This window comes from Grampus griseus (genome assembly GCF_964374135.1).
Source record: "Grampus griseus genome assembly, chromosome: X".
Lineage (NCBI taxonomy): Eukaryota > Metazoa > Chordata > Mammalia > Artiodactyla > Delphinidae > Grampus > Grampus griseus.
The window spans coordinates 52,941,510-52,967,759 of NC_138999.1; the positions used below are offsets into that span (position 1 = coordinate 52,941,510).

The window sequence follows — 26,250 nt, forward strand, 5'->3', positions numbered from 1 at the left end:
CTGGAAAAAAGTTTCTCAACCTTTTAAACCCCTCAGTTAACCAGATACCTCAGATAATATCAGAGGTCTAATAGTAGCGACTATACTCTTTCCTTAGGACTCCAAATGGAGTGAAAAGTCACTGGTGGACAGGAAAAGATGCTCAATTTCACTAATGATTAAAGAAATGCAAATTAAAACATGACATAAAATGCATAACCTATCAAATTGGCAAAGATTAAAAAGATTGATGATAACCATTGCTGGCTATGTGGAGAAAGAGGCATTGTTGGTGGGAATGGAAACTGGTGTATCCTATTTGAAGGGCAATTTGGCCACATCTAGTAAAGTCTGAAATATTCATACTCTTCAACTGAAAATCCACTTTTAAGAATGCCCACACATATAAAGATATATGTTCAAGGATATTTGATGCAACAATGTCTGCATTTGTGAAAAATGTGAATAACTGAATTGCCCATGAACAGGGACCATGATAAATTCACTTAATGGAATATTATACAGTCACTGAAAAGAATGAGGTCACACTGACTGAACTGACCTGGAAAATGTTCACCATACATTAAGTATAAAAAGTTAGTTGCAGAAAAATATGCACAATACAATCTCATTTTTACAAATTAGTAATAATATATGTAGTTATATATATGTTGAAAAATTCTAGACCTGTACTGTCCAATATGGTAGTCACTAGCCACAAGTGGCTATTTAAATTTAAATTGATCAAAACTAAATAAAATTAAAAATTCAGTTCCTCACTCTCACTAGCCACATTTCAAATGCACAACTGCCACATGTGGCTAGTGGCTATTGTATTAGTACAGATCCAGAACCTTTCCATCATCACAGAAAGTTCAAATAGTGCTGATCTAGCAGCATACATTAAACTATTAATAGTGTGTGTTGTGGGGCAAACTACAGGGAATATTTACATTTTACATTATATATTTCTGAAATGTATACTTCTTAGATAACGTACATGTATAACTTTTGTAATGAGAAAAAAATAAATTAAATAAAGATAATGAGAGACAAAACGAGAGAGGGAGGGATACTATAGTGTTTTTGGGAGAAACAAGAATCTCACTAATTACCAGGGTCTTATGGTCAATGGGGAACCATTGGAGTATTTTGAGTTTAAAGTGACATTATCATATGTGCTCAAGAAAGATGGCTTTAGAAGCAATCTGGTGGCCATACTGGGGGGAGCAACTACTAAAGACAAGTAAACCAGTCAGGAAGTTATTATAGTACTTAAGGCAGAGGTGGGGAAGAACGGATATTTGAGAAACACTTTTGAGGAAAACTGACAGGATGAGGCAATTGCCAGATGGAGGGGAAGAGAAAGAATTCAAGGCTTACTTGAGTTTTCAAGCTTGGGATACTGGATAGGTACTGATGGAGATGGGAAGCACAGGATAATCGTGCAATCACAAGTCTATCTTTTTCATCCACTCATTTTAATTCAACCAATATTTATGAGGTTGTATGGTCTATCAAATCTATCCCTCTTCTCCATTCTCACTCTCTTTGGTCTAATAAAGTCAGTTTCAGAAAGGAAATAGAAATTTATGGGTATAGGGCATGCGAAAAAGGAACAGTATAAAGAATGGCTAGAACAGTGGGCTTGAAATGACCAAGGGGGTCACATAGTAAGCACTAATAATAAATTACAGTGAAAAATGTAGGCAACAGGACTAGGAAATTGTAAAACAATAGGGCTGGATATTTAAGACAGTTAATTACACACACTCTCTAAAAACCTTTTAAGCCAGAAGCTATAAATCTCATTATCTTCAACTGAAAAAATGACAGCAGAGAGGTGAAGAGTGATTCTCTCCTTTTCTTTACTTCTACCAAATAATAGGGGTGTGGTGAAAAGAGCAAGTTCTCATGTAAGAATGTATAAACAAAACTTCAAAATGAGAAAATGTACACTCCAAATTTCTTCTTCTTTTTTTTTTTTAAATATCACCTAACAAATGATACAGAAGCCAGGGTTCTGAAGGTCAGAAAATAAGTGAGTCAGCATAAATGAGTGATGAAGCCTACTTAGACTGCATTCAGAGGCATACCTAGACAAAGAAGTCAGAAAAGTCTGCTTTATACTCAGAGCTCTGAAAACCCATAGAAACACAAGCTCTGCATTTATTTTACAACCAGACTTACTTCCACTTGATACCTTAGAATCAACACAAAAATACATCAGAGTATTTGAGCTGGAAAGACTATGAGAATATTTGAGCTGAAAGGACCATGAGAGATTATCTAAGAGTTTTTAACTTGAGATCTGGGGTCTGTGTACCCCCTGAAATTAAGGTCTATTTTCTGTATGTATAGCCATATGTACATTTTTCTAGGGGCAGAAAGTCAATCATATTCTCAAAGAGTTCAGTGGGCCCCCCAAAACTTATACCATTAGATTCTAGTAGAACCACCTTGTTTTACAGACAGAGAAACTGAGGCCCACAGAAGGGAAGAGATTTTCCAAGGGCACGCAGTAAATTAGTGGCTGACCTGAATCTAGAAACCAGGTTGTTTTTCAATATTCTTTCCACCATGAATACACTGCTACCTCAAGAGATCCCATAATAAAGTCAGTGCAAGTTCTTAAAAGTCCTGATTATTACCTTTGCAATGAAAATTCCAGCATCCATAATAGCTTTAATGTGTCTCAACCACCCTGAGCTCTCCAGGCTGCTAAGAAATTCACTCATTGTTGGAGTTTTCAATTCACAAACTAAGGTAGAAAAGGAAGCAGAGATTGAAATTCACAATTACCTCAGTTTATTCACCAAGAAAGGGGACAAAATGGTTCACCATTTTGTAAATGAGGAAGCTGAGGCACAGAAAGGTTAAATGATTAGTTGGAAACCGCAAAGTGAATCAGGGACAGGACTAGGGCTAGAGCCTACCATATCTCCTAGCTCGGGTCTCTGCTTTCTTGACTTGTAGAACCCACCCCAAGCCCACAGAGATCTCTGAAGAACAGAGCCAGAAGACTGAGTCAGCATCCACAGGAAAATACTCACATCTCCTCTGATTAGAAAACACATTTGATTCCCATCTTAACTCCTCCTACTGAGCCTAACTTTGTAGACCCTTAACATCTGTCTCTGCTTCCACATCCCCACTTACTCCCTTGCAGCCCTGTGCTGTCTCAACAGGTTGAAAAAACCATCAGTTAATTTTCATGCATTTTGCACTGGTTATCCAGCAGACGGCAATCTTTTGCCTCAAAAAATCTGCAAAATGTCCTCTTACACTCTTACTATAGAATATTCTGGGACAAAAAAGAAAGGAGGAAGAGACCCAAAGAAGAGGAACATTAATATCCAAAAAGGGCTGCAGACTGAGAAGACAGGATCTGATAAGGGTTGTGTAAGGGAGAGGTCCTGGCAGACAGCATAAGTGAACAATTGAAGAAAAGAGAGGAAGAACGGGGAGTTCACTTAATGAGGGCAGGTTTTCCCTACGTGTGCCTGAGATGACATACCACATCATGGAATCCTGGGTAGTGGCTTTGGGAGAAATGTTCTAGACTCAAGAGTCCTGTAAAGCCCTGATCTCACCTTGCCCACATTCTGATCCCAATTACATTGCTGTGATGACAGATGACCCAAATTGTCTGATAGCAGCTTTATTCCTTTGAAGTCTAAATTCGCCCCCTTCATCAGCACAGTGATGAAATTGGACTGACCCCTTACAGCAGATTAAATGAGGAAGATGAAATAAATCCCAGTTCATTTATATTTATGTTGACCTACCCACCCCTATACAGCAGTCTCTGTAATTCTATAGAGAGAAATTATTTCCATAGCCACTAAACCCAGATGAACTCCACAGAGTTATGAAAACTAAACATTGTAGTTCCTCTGTCAGACCAACACTGCTATAATTCAGTACTACCTATGCAAACTGGATTTATACTATAGTCAAAAATCTTATCACCTGTTAATTCTGCTCACCTGGTTGCTTTTATGTTTCACCACAAAATCAGGCATACTTTTTGCTTACGTAATTATGCAAGCTATATAGCCTCTGGTCTAGCCCAGGTGAAATCCCTGTACCTTCCAAGAGTTTCTGCAGGCTGCTCCACATCACATGGATGTTCTCAATGCCTATGAACCTGAAGCGAATGTTGGCATAGTTGCCTTCATTTTCATAACCCTTCCCAGCTGCTCGGTTGGCCATGGCATTTAACTGCAATATAGAGGACATAACAGAACAGATGGGGCAGATGATAAAAGAACATGGTTCATCAATCTCAATGCTTCATTCTAAACAGTTTTAAATCTTACCCATTTAAAAAGAAGTTAGATCACATAGGGCACATTCTGGGATGAAGAGAATCTCACTGGCATTTAGATCAGGTATCTTAAGTAACAGTAGTATAGGGAAAGAGAAGGAGATTTAGTGTTTTTATTTTATTATTAAAACTCTGCTTAAGAGATTGATTGAAGGATATGGGAGCTATGAGGATATCTGATCCGAAGAACTAAAATTATAATTTTGAGCTTCCTATCACAAACAAATGGGCTTTATACTGAGAAACATGTGAAAATTCAAAAATCCTTATTACTGAGAAGCTCTAGAAAGAAGTCTAAGAACTTCAGGGCCAATTAATTATAAACAGCTACTCTAGAAAAATGTCTAGAACATGACTGCATAAGATAAAGGACTTTCATTCACTGATAAAATTGAAATGGAGATACCAAGAGTTGTTTTAACACTATATTCAGCTTGTGGTAATCAGAATACTTCTAGGTCATATGAAGAATGTTGGATGGGGTAGTGAGTAAATGAGACTTGCAGAGAGGAGATATTAATCCAAAAACTAGAAAGGGGCTTCCCTGGTGGCACAGTGGGTTGAGAATCCACCTGCCAATACAGGGGACACGGGTTCAATCCCTGGTCTGGGAAGATCCCACATGCCACGGAGCAACTAAGCCCGTGCGCCACAACTACTGAGCTGGCATGCTGCAACTACTGAAGCCTGCGTGCCTAGTGCCCGTGTTCCACAACAAGAGAAGCCACCGCAATGAGAAGCCCGCACACCGCAATGAAGAGTAGCTCCCACTCGCTGCAACTAGAGAAAGCCCGTGCACAGCGATGAAGACCCAACACAGCAAAAAATAAATAAAATAAATAAATTTATATATAAAAAAAACTAGAAAGCAGCCAAGATATCTTATATGATTATAACCATCTTAATAATTAAATGATTTTCTGTTGTCTGGGCCTATTTTCTAATCTCCCATTATTGTGCATTTCAGAAGGTAGGAGGAGAATGTATATGGATAGGGTGTCATTTTTGCATTAATAAAAAAAGAATGCCATTAAAAACCTCAAAAGCACAAACTATTCACATTAACACATGCAGGGAAGAAAAATCTACATGTCAACATATTCTATTTAGCATGCAGGATATTTGTTAAAGGGAGAAACATGATGGTAATTTTGATCTCTTATCACACAAAGAATGTCACTGAGCTTTCATTAAATTAATGACAAATCAATGGGACACCTGAGGAGGTGTAAGCAACAGCAACCTAGTAACAAAAAAGTCTGTTATGACTGATGGATGCTTCAGCAAATGAAACAATAATTACGGCAGTCCCTACCCAGGTCTGGGCAGCAGTAGAAAGGCCAGCTACTACAGATAGCTAGCTACATCATACCAGTATACACTCTTTGGGAATAGGACTGGCATATCTGAGAAACTGCTACATATTAGTAGCCTAATGTTCAAGTAGGAAAGAACATATAATATTTACTGAGCCCCTAGTATGTATGTGCCAGACACTGTGCTAGATCCTTCACTTATATTATCTCATTTAATCCTCATGACAGCTCCTAAAGATAGGTACTATTATTATTCCCATAAGGAAACAAGTTCAGAGAGGTAAACCAATTTCAACCAGGATCATATGGATAAAAGCTGAAGGCAGGATCTGACCCCAGATTTGACTGACTCCTAAGAATGTAACTTTGTCACTACAATACAGTTTCTACTAAAAGTATATATCTAGCCATCCAGAAGAGGAGTGTTGCTAGATATTTCTAGGCTCTCTGAGAGAGGAAAAAGGGACCTATTAAAAAGGACTTTTTGGTCTTTCATTTGGCCAAAGGGCATCAATCCTTTAGTTTTTCAAAAGCTTGGTACTTCTCTTTATCATTTTAAGACTAATACGATGGAAGACACAGATTTGATTAAACTCTTTCTAATCCCAGAATGTCAAACGCAGTTATAGTTGAAGCAAGACAGCAAAGTTCTGAGAAACTGAAGGATGGTACCTGAGCAGAAAGGGAAATTATTTTTTCTATTGAGCCCAGTCAGTTATAGGTAGCCCTGCAGAACAGTCAGTGAGAGATCCCCAAAATGGGCAGACATCTGTCTAAGACCACTATCTGGTTTCAAGCACAACCAATTGCTTAACTCTGAAGTCACAACCACCTGGCTTAGGCTTAGAATATAAATCACTTACTTAGCAATCCCTAGTTAGCAATGAAACCTCCTAATCATCCACAGTCAACATATCAAAGTATAAGCAAAATTATTTCTTTCTGGGGCTGTTTGTGAAAAGAACAGCCTTTAAAAAAAGGAAATCTGTCCTTTACTTGCCTTGTGGGGCACAATTAATTCCTCTACGATTCCTTATTAAAGCTAGACAAAATGTTGAGGGTCAAGGAATTAATGCAGAGAGTTTAGGTTGATCTGAGGACCCTCCTCTCTGTGACATTCACAGGCAGTGGCAAGACTAAGTTGTTCAAAGTACCTTCTCATAGTCTTGCTTGACAGTGACAGCTATGATAAAAGGAGTTCCAAATGGCTTACTCAAATGATTTTACACAGTTATGACATAATAAGCCCATATACACAAACCTAACTTTCCCATTAACACTGCAAAACTCAACATGTGGGGAAGGGAATTATAACATGAGTAAAGTAGGGGTATTAGAGAGGTCATTGATACATAGATACTTTTGGTCTTGTGTCTACAACATACATAAACTGGCTCTCTGGGTTCGTCTGGCTAATAACCTCTAGCAGGAGCTCATCATCTATGCAATGAGTATAAAATCCAGACAGAGGCTGGCTACAGTGGTAAATGGCAGGCTGTAAGGAAAAAATATATCAGTTGAGTGGTCCAATGTACAGGTGGTCAAAAATCCTCCTTGATCCCATATTCAGTGAGTAGAAGAAGAGGATGAGACAACTCAGGATAGTGAAGTAAAAAGAAATGTAGCTCTGAAGCCCAGGCATTCCACTGACATTAGGCTCAGCCTCCTGCCTCCATCCCCACTCTAGCATGTGGGCTGTATTACCACAAACTGTTGCTCAGATAGTCTTTTTTTCTTCTACATGGCTATGATTCCCAACCCAGTCTCGGCAAATCCAGACTTCAAGAAAATCACACCCTGAGTGTTTCCTTAATAGAATTCTATGTATTTTCAATATGTATTAGGCTAGTATTTACCGGAACCTTTCTTGCTTTTTATAGTCCCAGTAATATCATCCATATAAACCAGAGGCTCACAGTGACAGCAGAATTCAAAGACCTAGTGTCTCTTAAGAGAACAGGGTTCACTCGTTTCAGGAGTTAATGCCAAATCAGAGGGCTGGTTTGTTTCAAGCCATTTCAATAGGAAAACAACATAGCTATTTAGCAGATACATCTGGTAATAATTAGTTAGTGAACTGCATTACACTTTGGTGTGTTTTTTATAGAGTCTGCTTACTTTGATAGTTTGACACAAAGACACCCACTTGTATTACTGTACTTTTTAACACTTGATAGTTGCCTACCTGAGAACTTGACTGTCTAATTCCAGATCTCAGAGAGACCACAAGAGGCAAGAACTATTATCCCTTCCTATGGAAGGGGACTCAAATAGAGGAGTCAAGCGAAATATTCCCCTACTAGCTTAAATTGTATGAAAATAGTGAGAAAGAATCAAGGACATGTGTGTTCTAATGGGAAGCCACAGTGCCCAAATATCCTTTCATACAGCTGTTCCCTTTTATTCAACAACTTGCCATCAAGCAGGAGCCCATAGAGAAGAAAAGAAATAAATGAACGCACTACAAATGACACTTAACATCTGCACAACACTTTAAAATTTACAAAGTACACATATATTTTTCTCTCATATTACACACTTAAAAACTCTCAGAACTACCAAAGTTCAGAGAAGTAACTTGCTTGAGGTCACATAGCTAGTAAGTGGCAGTGGTGTGACTTAAACTCAGGTCTTCTAGCACCAAGTAAAGTTCTCATGAGAGAACTTTGCTCAACTCACATTGTTCTCTTTGTAGAGGTAGGAAAGCATAGGCACACATTCTTTACTTCTGAACTTCGAACTTCCAACCACCGTTCCCAATGTAACAGATTTAGGAACCACTATTTCAGGAGGGTAGGTACTGCATATCTAAAACAAAATAAACTCAATTTTTTAAACTCAATTTTTTTTACATATTTTTACCTGCTAGCAACAGGTTAGAATAGCAATCACTCAAGAATTAGCTGTCTGTTATTTATCATCTAGAATCATCCATTCCTCAGAAATAAGAACAAACTTATCCTTGATGGGAGGACATTCAAGACGGCGAAGGAGTAAGACATGGTGATCACCATCCTCCCTAAAAATACATGAAAAATACATCTACATGTGGAACAACTCCTACAGAACATCTACTGAATGCTAGCAGAAGACCTCAGACTTCCCAAAAGGCAAGAAACTCCCCACTTACCAGGGTAGGGCAAAAGAAAAAAGAAAAAAACAGAGACAAAAGAAAAGGGATGGGACCTGCACCTCTGCGAGGGAGCTGTGAAGGAGGAAAGTTTCCACACACTGGGAAGCCCCTTCACTGGCAGAGACGAGGGTGGTCGGGGGGAAGCTTTGGAGCCACAGAGGAGAATGCAGCAATAGGGGTGTAGAGAGCAAAGCAGAGAGATTCTCGCACAGAGGATCAGTGCCGACCAGCACTCACCAGCCTGAGAGGCTTGTCTGCTCATGTATTGGGGCAGGTGGGGACTGGGAGCTGAGGCTTGGGCTTCGGAGTTAAGATCCCAGGGAAAGGACAGGGGTTGGCTGCGTGAACACAGCCTGAAGGGGGCTAGTGCAACACAGCTAGCTGGCAGGGAGTCTGGGAGAGAGTATGGACCTGCCTAACAGGCAAGATACCATTGACTCAGTGTGCACAAGGAGAGGGGATTTGGAGCATCGCATAAATGAACTCCAGAGATGGGCACAACTACGGCCATCAGCATGGACAACAGAGACGGGCATGAAACACTAAGGCTGCTGCTGCAGCCAACAAGAATCCTGTGTGCAAGCACAGGTCACTATCCACACCTCAACTCCCGGAAGCCTGGGCAGCATGTCACTGCCAGGGTCCCGTGATCCAGGGACAACTTCCCCGGGAGAACACATGGCATGCCTCAGGCTGTTGCAATGTCACCTTGGCCTCTGCCGCTGCAGGCTCACCCCACATTCCGTACCCCTCCCTCCCCACAGACTGAGTGACCCAAGGCAACCTAATCAACCACTCTTTGAATGCCCTCCTGTCTGGGCAAGGACCAGATGCCAGACGGGGACCTACAGGCAGAGATGGGACCAAATCCAAAGCTGAACCCCAGGAGATTTGCGAACAAAGAAGAGAAAGGGAAAGGGCAGCTTCAGGAGCAGTGGATTAAATAGCAACAATCAACTTGATGTACCCTGCATATCTGGAATACCTGAATAGACAATGAATCATCCCAAAATTGAGGTACTGGACTTTGGGAGCAACTGTAGACTTGGGGTTTTTGCTGTATGTAACTGACTAATTTCTGATTTTAGGTTTATCTTAGTATAGCTTTCAGCACTTGTTATAAGTGGTGACTTTGTTTATTGGTTTCGTTGCACTCTTTTCTTATTTAATTACATTTAAAATTTTTTAAATTTTAATATTTTTTATTTTAATAACTTTTTATTTTATTTTGTTTTATTTATCTTTTCTTTCTTTTTTTTTTTCTCCCTTTTCTTCTGAGACGTGTGGTTGACTGGGTCTTGGTGCTCCGGTCGGGTGTCAGGCCTGAGTCTCTGAAGTGGGAGAGCCGAGTTCAGGACGTTGGACCACCAGAGACCACCCGGCCCAACGGAGCATCAATAGGCGAGAGCTCTCCCAGAGACTTCTAACTCAATGCTAAGACCCAGCTCCATTCAACAACCAGCAAGGTCCAGTGATGGACACCCCATGACAAACAACAGCAAGACAGGAACACAACACGATCCATTAGCAGAGAGGCTGCATAAAATCATAATAAGGTCACAGACACCCAAAACACACCACCAGATGTGGTCCTGCCCACAAGAAAGACAAGATACAGCCTCATCCATCAGAACACAGGCACCAGTACACTCCACCAGGAAGCCTACACAATGCACTGAAGCAACCTTACTGACTGGGGGAAGACACCAAAAACAACAGGAACTACAAACCTGCAGCCAGCGAAAAGGAGACCCTAAACACAGTAAGTTAAACAAAATGAGAAGACAGAGAAATATGCAGCAGATGAACGAGCAAGGTAAAAACCTACTAGACTAAACAAATGAAGAGGAAATAGGCAGTCTACCTGAAAAAGTATTCAGAGTAATGATAGTAAAAATGATCCAAAATCTTCAAAATAGAATGGAGAAAATAAAAGAAACATTTAACCTAGAAGAACTAAAGAGCAAACAATGAGGAACCACACAATAAATGAAATAAAAAATTCTATACAAGGAATCAACAGCAAATTAACTGAAGCAGAAGAACGGATAACTGACCTGGAAGATGAAATAGTGGAAATAACTACTGCAGAGAAGAATAAAGAAAAAATAATGAAAAGAATTCATGACAGTCTCAGAGACTTCTGGGACAACATTAAACACACCAACATTTGAATTATAGGGGTTCCAGAAGAAGAAGAGAAAAAGAAACAAACTGACAAAATATTTGAAGTGATTATTGTTGAAAATTTCCCTAATATGGGAATGGAAATAGTCAATCAAGTCCAGGAAGCACAGAGTCCCATACAGGATAAATCCAAGGAGAAACACGCCAGGACACATATTAATCAAACTATCAAAATTTAAATACAAAGAAAAAATATTAAAAGCAGCAAGGGAAAAGCAACAAATAACATAAAAGGGAATCCCCATAAGGTTAACTGCTGATATTTAGCAGAAACTCTGTAAGCAAGGTGGGAGTGGCAGGACACATTTAAAGTGATAAAACGGAAAAATCTACAACCAAGATTACTCTTAATGAGCAACGATCTCATTCAGATTCAACAGAGAAATTAGAATCTTTACACACAAGCAAATGCAAAGAGAATTCAGCACCACCCAACCAGCTTTACAACAAATGCTAAAGGAACTTCTCTACACAGGAGACACAAGGGAAGGAAAAGACCTACAATAACAAATACAAAGCAATTAAGAAAATGGTAATAGGAACATACACATTGATCATTACTTTAAATGTAAATGGATTCAATACTCCAACCAAATACACAGATTGGCTAAATGGATACAAAAACAGGACCTGAATATATACTGTCCAGAAGAGACCCACCTCAGACCTAGGGATACATACAGATTGAAAGTGAAGAGATGGAAAAAGATATTCCATGCAAATGGAAATAAAAGAAAGCTAGAGCAGTAATTCTCATATCCAACAAAATAGACTTTAAAATAAACACTATTACAACAGACAAGAAGGACACCACATAATGATCAAGGAATCAATCCAAGAAGAAGATATAACAATTGTAAATATTTATGCAGCCAATGTAGGAGTACATCAATACACAGGGTAAATGCTAACAGGCATAAAAGGGGAAATCAATAGTTACACAATAATAACAGGGCACTTTAACACCCTAGTTTCACCAATGGACAGATCGTCCAAAATGAAAATAAATAAGAAAACCCAAGCTTGAAATGACACATTAAAAAAAGATGAACTTAATTGAAACTTATAGGACATTCCATACAAAAACAAGAGAATACACTTTCTTCTCAAGTGCTCATGGAACATTGTCCAGGATAGATGATATCATGGGTCACAAATCAAGCCTTGGTAAATTTAAGAAAATTGAAATTGTATCAAGTATCTTTCCTGACCACAACGCTATGAAACTAGATATCAATTACAGGAAAAAAAAAACATAAAAAACACAAACACATGGAGGATAAACAGTACGCTACTAACTAACAAAGAGATCACTAAAGAAATCACAGAGGAAATCAAAAAATACCTAGAAACAAATGACAATGAAAACACAACGAACCAAAACCTATGGGATGCAGCAAAAGCAGTTCCAAGAGGGAAGATTATAGCAATAGAATCTTACCTCAAGAAACAAGAAATATCTCAAATGAACAGCCTAAACATACACCTAAAGCAATTAGAAAAAGAAGAACCAAAAAAACCCAAGGTTACCAGAAGGAAAGAAAACATAAAAATCAGATCAGAAATAAATGAAAGAAATGAAGGAAACAATAGCAAAGATCAATAAAACTAAAAGCTGGTTCTTTGAGAAGATAAACAAAATTGATAGCCATTAGCCAACCTCATCAAGAAAAAAAGAGAGAAGACTCAAATCAACAGAATTACAAATGAAGAAGGAGAAGTAAAAACTGACACTGCAGAAATACAAAGGATCAGGAGAGATTACTATAAGAAACTCTATGTCAATAAAATGGACAACCTGGAAGAAATGGACAGATTCTTAGAAAAGCACAACCTTCTGAGACTGAACCAGGAAGAAATAGAAAATATAAATAAGCCAGACACAAGCACTGAAATTGAAACTGTGATTAAGAATCTTCCAAGAAACAAAAGCCAAGGACCAGATGGCTTCACAGGTGAATTCTAGCAAACATTCAGAGAAGAGCTAACATGTATCTTTCTCAAACTCTTCCAAAATATAGTAGAGGGAGGAATACTCCCAAACTCATTCCACGAGGCCACCATCACCCTGATAAAAAAACCAGACAAAGATGGCACAAAAACAGAAAACTACAGGTCAATATCACTGATGAATATAGATGCAAAAATCCTCAACAAAATACTAGCAAACAGAATCCAACAGCACATTAAAGGGATCATACACTGTGATCAAGTGGAGTTTATCCAAGGGATGCAAGGATTCTTCAATATATGCAAATCAATCAATGTGATACACCATATTAACAAACTGAAGGATAAGAACCATATGATAATCTCAATAGATGCAGAAAAAGCTTTTGACAAAATTCAACACCCATTCATGATAAAAACCGTCCAGAAAGTAGGCATACATGGAATGTATCTCAATATAATAGAGGCCATATATGAAAAACCCACAGCCAACATTGTTCTCAATGGTGAAAAAATGAAACCATTTCCTCTAAGATGAGGAAGAAGACAAGGTTGCCCACACGCAACACTATTATTCAACATAGTTTCAGAAGTTTTAGTGACAGAAACAAGAGAAGAAAAGAAATAAAAGGAATTCAAATCAGAAAAGAAGTAAAACTTTCACTGTTAGCAGATGACATGACACTATATATAGAGAATCCTAAATATGCTACAAAAAACTACTAGAGCTAATCAATGAATTTGGTGAAGTAGCAGGATACAAAATTAATGCACAGAAATCTCTTGCATTCCTATACACTAATGATGAAAAATCTGAAAGAGAAATTAAGGAAACACTCCCATTTATCATTGCAACAAAACAAATAAAATACCTGAGAATAAAGCTACTTAAGGAGACAAAAGACTTATATGCAGAAAACTATAAGACAGTGATAAAAGAAACTAAAGATGATACAAATAGATGGAGAGATACACCATGTTCTTGGATTGGAAGAATCAACATGCTGAAAATGACTCTACTACCCAAAGCAATCTACAGATTCAATGCAATTGCTATCAAACTACCAGTGGCATTTTTCACAAAACAAAAACAAAAAAAACTGCACAATTTGCATGGAAACACAAAAGACCCCAAATAGCTAAAGCAATCTTGAGAAAGGAACACAGAGCTGGAGGATTCAGGCTCCCTGACTTCAGACTATACTACAAAGCTAGAGTAATCAAGACACTATGGGACTGTCACAAAAAACAGAAATATAGGTCAAAGGACCAGGATAGAAAGCGCAGAGATAAACCCACCTACATATGGTCACCTTATCTTTGATAAAGGAGGCAAGAATATAAAATGGAAAAAAGACAGCCTCTTCAATAAGTGGTGCTGGGAAAACTAGACAGCTACATGTAAAAGAATGAAATTAGAACACTTCCTAACATCATACACAAAAATAAAGTCGAAATGGATTAAAGCCCTAAATGTAAGACCAGACACTATAAAACTCTTAGAGGAAAACATAGGCAGAACACTCTATGACATAAATCACAGCAAGATCCTTTTTGACTCACCTCCTAGAGAAATGGAAATAAAAATAAACAAATGGGACCTAATGAAACATAAAAGCTTTTGCACAGCAAAGGAAACCATAAAGAGGCCAAAAGACAACCCTCAGAATGGGAGAAAATATTTGCAAAGGAAGAAAATGACAAAGGATTAATCTCCAAAGTTTACAAGCAGCTCATGCAATTGAATATCAGTAAAACAAAGAACTCAATCCAAAAATGGGCAGAAGACCTAAACAGACATTTATCCAAGGAAGATGTACAGATTACCAACAGACACATGAAAGAATGCTCAACATCACTAATCATTAGAGAAATGCAAATCAAAACTACAATGAGGGGGCTTCCCTGGTGGCACAGGGTTTGAGAGTCCGCCTGCCGATGCAGGGGACACGGGTTCGTGCCCCAGTCTGGGAAGATCCCACATGCTGTGGAGCAGCTAGGCCCGTGAGCCATGGCCGCTGAGCCTGCACGTCCGGAGCCTGTGCTCTGCAATGGGAAAGGCCACACAGTGAGAGGCCCGCGTACGGCAAAAAAAAAAAAAAAAAAAAAAAAAAAAAAAAAAAAAACTACAATGAGGTATCACCTCACACCAATCAGAATGGCCACACCAATCAGAATGGCCAGCATCAAAAAAATCTACAAACAATAAATGCTGGAGAGGGTGTGGAGTAAAGGCAACCCTCTTGCACTGTTGGTGAGAATGTAAATTGACAGAGCCACTATGGAGAACAATATGGAGGTTCCTTAAAAATCTAAAAATAGAACTACCATACGACCAAGAAATCCCACTACTGGTCATATACCCTGAGAAAACCGTAATTCAGAAAGAGCCATGTACCACAATGTTCACTGCAGCTCTATTTACAATAGCCAGGACATGGAAGCAACCTAAATGTCCATCAACATATGAACGGATAAAGAAGATGTGGCACATATATACAATAGAATAATATTCAGCCATAAAAAGAAACGAAATTGAGTTATTTGTAATGAGGTGGATGGACCTATAGTCTGTCATACAGAGGGAAGTAAGTCAGAAAGAGAAAAACAAATATGCTAACAGATATTTATGGAATTTGAAAGAAAAAAGGTTCTGAAGAACCTAAGGGTAGAAAAGGAATAAACACACAGACATAGAGAATTGACGTGAGGACATGGAGAGGGGTAAGGGTAAGCTGGGACGAAGTGAGAGTGGCATGGACATATATACTCTACAAAATATAGCCAGTGGGAAGCACACGCATAGCAGAGGGAGATCAGCTCGGTGCTTTGTGACCACCTAGAAGGGTGGGATAGGGAGGGTGGAAGGGAGACACAAGAGAGACGGGATATAGGGATATATGTATACATATAGCTGATTCACTCTGTTACTCAGCAGAAAGTAACACAACGTTGTAAAGCATTTATACTCCAATAAAGATGTTAAAAAAATATCCTTGATGTAAAAAGCTCTTCCAAGTATGCTATTATTTTCTAGAAAGGAAGATGTTGAGATATATAAGAACAAAATGTACCTTTACAATAACTTTATAGGTAGAAATGAATGTATAATCTACCCTGAAATTCCTACACTTGCCTAACTGAGAAAACAATGTATATTATAAGCAAGTAAATTAAAACAAATAGACTCAAATGCAAGCCAGACAGGTAAAGAAGGGGGAAACATGATTAATCTTTTCTTAAAATGCCTACTAGGTTCGTAATATGCACATCTTGAGGACCTTTAAAATCCTAGTCAGGGTAGAAGTGTCGACATTTTAGGTAGGACTTACTCTATAAGACTGATAAACTATCTCTAATTTATCACCTTTTAGTGGTATCCAAAATATATCGTTCCTAAGAGACAGTGACAAAATATTATAATGGCACAGACCTGATATTAGCATATTAATTCTAATCACTCCTCTAAGAATGGATCAAACAAATTAAAAAATGAATATGCAAAAGAAGTCCAAGATGGAATAGATCAGGAATGGCTCTACGTAAATTCCTAAAGCCAGTGTCTCAGAATGCAGAACATTTGAAAGAGAAAAAGTTCTCTACCCATCCCCTTACCTAGATGTAGGCTTTGGATAAGCTGGTCATAAAAAGAGAAATAAATGCAGTTTCCCTTTCAACTCAGAAGGCTACACGTGTGAAAGGTGCCAAAGGAGCTATTTCAGCCCTCATTTGGGGGACTTACACACATATTTGAACTGGAAAGAATCCACATCATCTCTTCTCATTCCTGTTAATTATGACTCTAAGGAGCCACCTCACCCTGCTGAGTGACAGCTCATCAATCCAGTATCTAGTGGATATTCAAAATGTAATTACTGGAGAAGGACCTTCAAGATGACAAGGAGTATGACATGGAGATCACCTTCCTCCCCACAAGTACATCAAAAATACATCTACATGTGGAAAAACTCCTACAGTACACCTACTGAAGGCTGGTAAAAGACCTCAGACTTCCCAAAAGGGAAGAAACTCCCCATGCACCTGGTTATGTGGCTGACAGGATCTTGGTGCTCCGGCCAGGTGCCAGGCTTGAGTGTCTGAGGTGGGAGAGCCGAGTTCAGGACACTGGACCACCAGAGTCATCCTGGCCCCACATAATATCAATCGGCGAGAGCTCTCCCAGAGACCTGCATCTCAATGCTAAGACCCAAACCCACTCAACGACCAGCAAGCTCCAATGCTGGACACCCCATGCCAAACAACTAGCAAGACAGGAACACAACCCCACCCATTAGCAGAGAGGCTGCCTAAAATCATAATAAGGTCACAGACACCCCAAAGCACACAACTGGATGCTGTCCTGCCCACCAGAAAGACAAGATCCAGCCTCATACATCAGAACACAGGCACCAGCCCCTCTACCAGGCAGCCTACAAAAACCACTGAACCAACATTACCCAATGGGGGCAGACACCAAAAACAACACGAACTACAAACCAGCAGCCTGCAAAAAGAGGGTGCCAAAAACAGTTAGTTCAGCAAAATGAGAAGACAGAGAAATACGCAGTAGATGAAGGAACAAGGCAAAGATCCACCAGACCAAACAAATGAAGAGGAAATAGGCAGTCTACCTGAAAACCTATTCAGAGTAATGATAGTAAAGATGATCCAAAACCTTGGAAACAGAATGGAGAAAATAAAAGAAACGTTTAACATAGAATAACTCAAGAGCAAACAATGATGACCAACATGATAAATGAAATAAAAAATTCTCTAGAAGGAATCAATAGGAGAACAACTGAGGCAGAAGAGTGGATAAGTGACCTGGAAGATAAAAACGTGGAAATAACTACTACAGAGCAGAATACAGAAAAAGGAATGAAGAGAATTGATGGCAGTCTCAGAGACTTCTGGGAAAACATTAAGCACACCAACATTCAAATTATAGGGTTTTCAGAAGAAAAAGAGAAAAAGAAAGAGACTGAGAAAATATTTGAAGAGATTTTAGTTGAAAACTTCCCTAATACGGGAAAGGAAATAGTCAATCAAGTGTAGGAAATGCAGAGTCCTATACAGGATAAATCCAAGGAGAAACATGCCAAGACACATATTAATCAAACTATCAAGAATGAAATACAAACAAAAAGTGTTAAAAGCAGTAAGGGAAAAGCAGCAAATTATATACAAGGGAATTCCCATAAGGTTAACAGCTGATCTTTCAGCAGAAACTCTGCAAGCCAGAAGGAAGTGGCAGGACATATTTAAAAGGATGAAAGGGAAAAACCTACAAACAAGATTACTCTACCCAGCAAGGATCTCATTCACATTCGATGGAGAAATTAAAATCTTTACACACATGCAAAAGCTAAGAGAATTCAGCACCACCAAACCAACTTCACAGCAAACGTTAAAGGAACTTCTCTACGCAGAAAAGACAAGAGAAGGAAAACACCTACAATAACAAATTCAAAGCAATTAAGAAATGGTAAGAGGAACATAAATATCAATCAATACTTTAAGCAAAAATGGATTAAATGCTCCAACCAAAAGACACAGATTGGCTGAATGGATACAAAAACAGGACACGTATATATCCTGTCAACAAGAGACCCACTTCAGACCTAGGGACACATACAGACTGAAAGTGAGAGGATGGAAAAAAATATTCCATGCAAATGGAAATCAAAAGAAAGCTGGAATAGAAATTCTCATATCATACAAAATAGATTTTAAAATAAACACTATTACAACAAAGAAGGATACTACATAATGATCAAAGAATCAGTCCTACAAAAAGATATAACAATTGCAAATATTCATTAGGCCAACATAGGAGTACATCAATGTATAAGGCAAATGCTTACAGCCTTAAAAGGGAAAATCGATAGTTACACAATAATAATAGAGGACTTTAACACCCCACTCTCACCAATGGAGACATTATCCAAAATGAAAATAAATAAGGAAACACAAGCTTTTAATGGCACATTAAGCAAGATGCATTTAATTCATATTTATAGGACATTCCATCCAAAAACAAGAGAATACACTTTCTTCTCAAGTGCTCAACGAACATTCTCCAGGATGAATCCTATCTTGAGTCACAATTCAAGCCTTGGTAAATTTAAGAAAACTGAAATCGTATCAACTATCTTTTCTGACCACAACTATGATATCTCTAGCTATGAGGCTAGATATCAATTACAGGGAAAAAAAACTGTAAAAAACACAAACACATGGAGGATAAACAATGTGCTACTAAATAACCAAGAGATCACTGAAGATATCAAAGAGGAGATCGAAAAATATCTAGATACTAATGACAATGAAAACACGATGATCCAAAACCTATGGGATGCAGCAAAAGCTGTTATAAGAGGGAAGTTTATACCTATACAATCCTACTTCAAGAAACAAGAAAAATCTCAAATAAACAACCTAACATTCCACCTAAAGCAATTAGAGAAAGAAAAACAAAAGAAACCCAAAGTTAGCAGAAAGAAAGAAACCATAAAAATAAGGTCAGAATAACTGAAAAAGAAAAGAAGAATATGATAGCAAAGATCAATAAAACTAAAAGCTGGTTCTTTGAGAAGATAAACAAAATTGATAAACCATTAGCCACACTCACCAAGAAAAAGAGTGAGAAGGCTCAAATCAACAGAATTACAAATGAAAAAAAGTAACAACTGACACTGCAGAATTACAAAGGATCATGAGAAATTACTACAAGCAACTATATGCCAATAAAATGCACAACCTGGAAGAAATGGACAAATTCTTAGAAAACGCAAACTTCTGATACTGAACCAGGAAGAAACAGAAAATATAAATAGATGAATCAGAAGCACTGAAATTGAGACTGTGATTAAAAATCTTTCAGCAAAAAAAAGCCCACAACCGGATGGCTTCACAGGCGAATTATATCAAGCATTTAGAGAAGAGGTGACACCTATCCTTCTCAAACTCTTCCAAAATATAGCAGAGGGGGGAACATTCCCAAACTCATTCTACGAGGCCACCATCACCCTGATACCAAAACAAGACAGAGATGTCACAAAGAAAGAAAACTACAGGCAAATATAACTGATGAACATAGATGCAAAAATCCTCAACAAAATACCAGCAAACAGAATCCAACAGCACATTAAAAGGACCATACACCATTATCAAGTGGGGTTTATACAAGGAATGCAAGGATTCTTCAGTATATGCAAATAAATCAATGTGATACACCATATTAACAAGCTGAAGCCTAAAAACCATATGACCATTTCAAAAGATGCAGAAAAAGCTTTTGACAAAATTCAACACCGATTTATGATAAAAGGCCTCCAGAAAGTAGACATAAAGGGAAGTTACCTCAACATAATAAAGGCCATATATGACAAACCCACAGACAACACTGTTCTCAATGGTGAAACTGAAACAATTTCCACAAAGATCAGGAACAAGACAAGTTTGCCCACTCTCACCACTATTATTCAATATAGTTTTGGAAGGTTTAGCCACAGCAATTTAGAGAAGGAAAAGAAGTAAAAGGAATTCAAATTGGAAAAGAATTAAAACTGTCACTGTTTGCAGATGACATGATACTATACATAGAGAATCCTAAAGATGCCACCAGAAAACTACTAGAGCTAATCAATGGATTTGGTAAAGTAGCAGGATAAAAAATTAATGCACAGAAATCTCTTGCACTCCTATACACTAATGACGAACAATCTGAAGAGAAACTAAGGAAACACTCCCCTTTACCATTGCAACAAAAAGAATAAAATACCTAGGAATAAACCTACCTAAGGAGACAAAAGACCTGTATGCAGAAAACTATAAGATACTGATAAAAGAACTAAAATATGATACAGATGGAGAGATATATCATGTTCTTGGATTGGAAGAATCAACATTGTAAAAATGACTATACTACCCAAAGCTATCTACAGATTCAATGCAATCCCCATCAAACTACCAATGGCATATTTCACAGAAGTAGAACAAAAAATTTCACAATTTGTATGGAAACACAAAAGACCCTGAACAGCCAAAGCAATCTTGGGAAGGAAAAACGGAGCTGAAGGAATCAGGCTCCCTGGCTTCAGGCTATACTACAAAGCTACAGTAATCAAGACAGTATGGTACTAGCAGAGGAACAGAAATAGAGATCAATGGAACAGGATAGAAATCCCAGAGATAAACCCACACACATTTGGTCACCTTATCTTTGATAAAGGAGGCATGAATATACAAAGGAGAAAATACAGGATCTTCAATATGTTGTGCTCGGAAAACTGGACAGCTACATGTAAAAGAATGAAATTAGATCACTCCATGACACCATACACAAGAATAAACTCAAAATGCATTAAATACCTAAGTGTAAGTCCAGACACTATAAAACTCTTACAGTAAAACAGGCAGAATACTCTATGACATAAATCACAGCAACATCCTTTTTGATCCACCTCCTAATGAAATTGAATTAAAAACAAAAATAAACAAATGGGACCTAATGAAATGTAAAAGCTTTTACACAGCAAAGTAAACCATAAACAAGATGAAAAGACAACCCTCAGAATGGAAGAAAATATTTGCAAATGGAGCAACTGACAAAGGATTAATCTCCAAAATATATAAGCAGCTCATGCAACTCAATATCAAACAAACAAACAACCCAATCCAAAAATAGGCAGAAGACCTAAATAGACATTTTCTAAAGAATATATACAGATTGCCAACTAACACTTGAAAGGATGCTCAACATCACTAATTGTTAGAGTAATGCAACTCAAAACTGTAATGAGGTATCCCCTCACACCAGTCAGAATGGCCATCATCAAAAAATCTACAAACAATAAATGCTGGAGGGGGTGTGGAGAAAAGGGAACCCTCTTGCACTGTTGTTGGGACTCCAAATTGATACAGCCACTATGGTGAACAGTATGGAGGTTCCTTAAAAATCTAAAAATAGAACTGCCATACGATGCAGCACTACTGAGCATATACCCTGAGAAACCCTTAATTCAAAAAGCGTCATATACCACATTGTTCATTGCAGCTCTATTTACAATAGCCCAGACACGGAAGCAACCTAAGCGTCCATCGACAGAGGAATGGATACAGAAGATGTATATATATACAATGGAATATTACTCAGCCATAAAAAGAAATGAAATTCAGTTTTTTATAGTGAGGTGGATGGACCTAGAGTCTGTCATACAGAGTGAAGTAAGACAGAAAGAGAGAAACAAATACCGTATGCTAACACATATTTATGGAATCTAAAAAAAAAAAAAGGTTCTGAAGAACCTAGAGGCAGGAGAGGAATAAAGACACAGACGTAGAGAATGGACTTGAGGCCACCAGGAGGGTGAAGGTTAAGCTGGGTTGAAATGAGAGAGTGGCATTGACTTACATATACTCCCAAATGTAAAACTGATTACATTTGATTACACTGATTACACATAGCATACATGTGCTATGTGGGAAGCAGCCGCATAGCACAGGGAGATCAGTTTGTGCTTTGTGACCACCTAGAGGGGTGGTATAGGGAGAATGGAAGGGAGATGCAAGAGGGAGGAGATATGGGGATATATGTATAAGTATAGCTGATTCACTTTGTTATAAAGCAGAAACTAACACACCATTGTAAAGCAATTATACTCCAATAAAGATATTAAAAGAAAACAAAACTGAAATGCCAGAAAGTCATTAAATTTACTGTCTTTTTATGATAGTAAAAAGCTGGAAATGAAGATTCAACAATTCAGAAATACCACTTAAACTCCCTATGCAGAAAAGTTATCATAGCAGGCCTGACTGCTGTCCTTGGAAAGGCCAACTTGCAAGGTTGCCCCTTGGCTGATGCCTGTGAGCTTGAATTTTGGAAAGGTTCCCTCCATTCCATAACTGATAAAAGTGACTCACTGTGCCTAAACTGTACAAACAATGTGGCTTATGCTAAATACTTGCTTTCCTTGTGAGCATCTAGAACTTTGGTATACACCAAGCAGAGTGCTTATGTGACCAGCCCCCAATAAAAATCCTGGCACTGATTCTCCAATGAGCTTCTCTAATAAACAACACTTTTCACATGTTGTCACAAGTTGTTTCTAGAGGAGTTATAGCATGTCCTATGTGACTCCACTGGGAGAGGACTCTGAAGCTTGTGCCTGGTTTTCTCCAGACTTCACCCCTTTTCCCTTTGCTGATTTTGCTTTCTATCCTTTCACTGTAATAAATCACACTCACAGGTATGATTATATGCCAGGTCCTGAGAGTCCTCCTACTGAATCAATGCGCTTGAGGGATGGTCTTGGGGACCCCCCAACACATTCCCAAACTTCTATATTTGGCTCAGAGCTCTTTCTTGAGACCTAGACACAAATGCTTGATATCAAATACCTGATATGTCTTTAATCACCTTGTATTCAATCTAAAACTGAAGACACTGTCTGTCCTTCTTCTTGTGCTCCTTATCTTGCTAACATATCCATAACCACTTGGGTCACCTAAGCCAGAATCCAGGAAACCTGGGATGCATACTAAACTTCTCCCTCTTTCTCCCAACCACATTAATGTGTCACCAGGTTCTTTTAATTCTACCACCTAAATATCTCTTAAAATCATCTCCTCCTCTCCATCCACAGTCATTGCCTTAGTTCAGGTTCTCATCACTTCTCATATCATTCTCCTGCATGCTTAGCTCCAGCAAACCAATTCTCCATACCAAAACCAATGTCATCTTTCTAAAATAAAAATATACTTACAGCCCTTTCCAGCTTAAAATAAATACTCTTGTGGTTGCTTTCTTCAGGATAATGTTCAAATTCTTCAGTCTAGCCATGAAGCCTTTCATGATCTGAGTTCACTTACTGACCTCTTTCCTTCTCTCCCTGCGTAAGTTAGGATAGAATTCCTTCTCCAGGCTATTACCCAATGAATAAGGCTGTTTCTGGCTTCCCAGTCTGAATTCCATATTCTTCATCTATGCTCCCTATGCTTTAGACTATGAGAACTCTGACTCGGTGTTTTGAGTGCACTAGTTATTTAATAAAAGCTTGTTGAATTGCTGAATGTTGAATGAAAAGTAGAGATCATGAGTTGCTTTTTCCCTTTTTTAAAAAAATTGTTTGCTGGTATTCTTCTGTTTTAATTAAATGAACTAAAAGAAAGCAACAATGAAAAAATTACCTCATAGTTTCTGTTGGCGTCTGTTATGGTCCAGTACCTGTTGGGAAGTCCCAAACGTCCAAAGTCTGATATTGGGTCAATCAGCTTCAATCCATTTTCCCTCATCTCTTTTGAGGATTTTGGATTGTAAGAAAAAGCATACAGATCTTCATGTAATTCTAGAGAAGAAAGATAGGCATGAAAACAAAGTAATAATGAGTGAAACAATACCAAATAGTGCAAAAAAGTCTGGATTTTCTTCTCTCTAAGGGAATGTTTGTCAACAGCCCCTGAAAAGGACAATAGTTTGTGTACAAGGTTGCTTTTATTTGTATACAAGGCATAAGAATTGAAATATTGCTTCAGAGTCTTCTTTTAAAAATATTTAAATTTATATGATACCAATACAAAGCAGGAACATTCTCCCTGGTTTCCTGTGAATTGTTGGATAATGAACTGAACTCAAGCTTCCAGGTTTCACATGCTAAGAAAGTGGTCCTTACCATAAGTTTTTAACAGAACTTCAATGTTCCAATTGCACTGTTTGTTGTAACATACTGCAAAACATTAACAGTGTTCTTGCATTCTACTCTTCAGGTCAATACCTGATTCTGGCTGATAAATGGCCATTTCTTCTCTTCTTCCTGTCAACCCCACTTCCTCCCTTCACAAAGTTCAACATGTAATCAATAACTCATTTGACCAACTTATGTGGCAGTAACTTTTCCAGAGATGGATGGAGTCTTCCAGAGCCTTTTACAAAGTTTTGGGCCAGCTAACAGATAGCCTCTGTCAATAGAGCACCAGCAAATTCTGAGAAATTGTTCTAGGAAAAGGGTAGAAGAAAATGGGGAGGGAAATGTAATTTTAATCCACAGACTAGGACATTAGTCCACAGACTAAAATCAGAGGAAGCTGATGGGTTAGCAATCTGGAGTTGGGGCTGGAAGACGAGAGGGTGAGGCTGGAGGAAGCAGGGATAACTGCATTAAGGACTCTGATAAACTTCCCTAGTTTGCTAGTTGGAACTAAAAGTAGGGGTAGGAACAATAGGCCAAACATAAAGCTTGCAAGACAACAGTAAACAAATTTTGCTCCAAAGCAGTCTTACTTCCTGAAGTGTTGAAAAATTTACAAGTTGATACTTAAGAGGAAAGAGGGAAAGTGAAGGAAATAACAGCTGTTAAACATCTACTATATACCAAGTACAGAGTAAAAATGCACACATACATTTAAACCTCAAAACAACCACCACAGGGACCTTATACTATCATTATTTTTACAGGTGAGGAAGCTGAGTTCAAAGGTTATGTATATTGTCCAAATACCATGGAACTGTAATAGGCAAAACCCAGATTCAAACTCTGCTCTATTTAACTCCATAACCAATGATCTTTCCATTATGCCATTCTGGGAGAAAAATTACAATGGTTTTAGATAAAAAATACTATCATAACGACCTGGCTGAGAAAGCTTTAACAGTGGAATGTAAACCTCATGGCACACAACGTCAGATTCTAAAACAAAGTGGGCCACCCGGAAGTTCTTACAGCGGAGGATCAGGGGACAACCCAGGCTAGTGATGGACGACTTCTCCACAGTGGCAATATGATGCAGTGCAATCTACAAAACAGAAAAGAACCAAAATAATTCACAGACATGCACTAGATCTATCACTCTCAGTGTGCCTGACTCTCAGTAACGGTAACAGCATGGCCAGAGATGTGATCACATCTACAGCCTACAACCATCCTTTGTAAGGTAAAACTGGGTTTCTTTTAAACAGAAGTAAATAGTGGTAAAGCAATGAAAAGCAAATTATGATATTATAAAACTTACCTCTCCTTAGGGATATAAGGTTAAGAGATTTACGGGGCAATTGTGGTGAACTGGCTCAGAACAAATGGCTTCTAGCACGCTGTGGTGGAGTTTAAAAATCATAGTAGAATGATTGTCAGAGAGGAAAATAGAACTTCCTTTTGTTCTAACAAATTACTAATTAAAATGATTAATAATTGGTATTGTGCTTTACTGCTCATGAGGTAGTCCATAATCATTAACTATTTAATCCCTGTAACAACACTTTTGACGTATAATCATCCCATTTCAGGAATGAAGAAACCAAAGCTCTGAGAAGTGAACTCTTCATCAGAGGCCACACAGCCAAAAAGTGGCACAAACAG

At 38.2% G+C, this 26,250-nt stretch overlaps 1 protein-coding gene across 1 annotated transcript in view; it reads right to left on the reverse strand.

Moving 5' to 3' along the window:
- MTMR8 (myotubularin related protein 8) overlaps positions 1-26,250 on the reverse strand; it is a gene marked incomplete at both ends in the record, with an annotated part of 165,888 nt that overhangs the window by 123,687 nt on the left and 15,951 nt on the right. The window contains 6 exons of the mRNA XM_082682060.1: positions 2,631-2,740; positions 4,071-4,203; positions 6,986-7,120; positions 8,305-8,433; positions 24,089-24,246; positions 25,528-25,690. Coding sequence (XP_082538186.1) covers positions 2,631-2,740; positions 4,071-4,203; positions 6,986-7,120; positions 8,305-8,433; positions 24,089-24,246; positions 25,528-25,690 — 828 coding nt within the window. The remainder of the gene's footprint in view (positions 1-2,630; positions 2,741-4,070; positions 4,204-6,985; positions 7,121-8,304; positions 8,434-24,088; positions 24,247-25,527; positions 25,691-26,250) is intronic.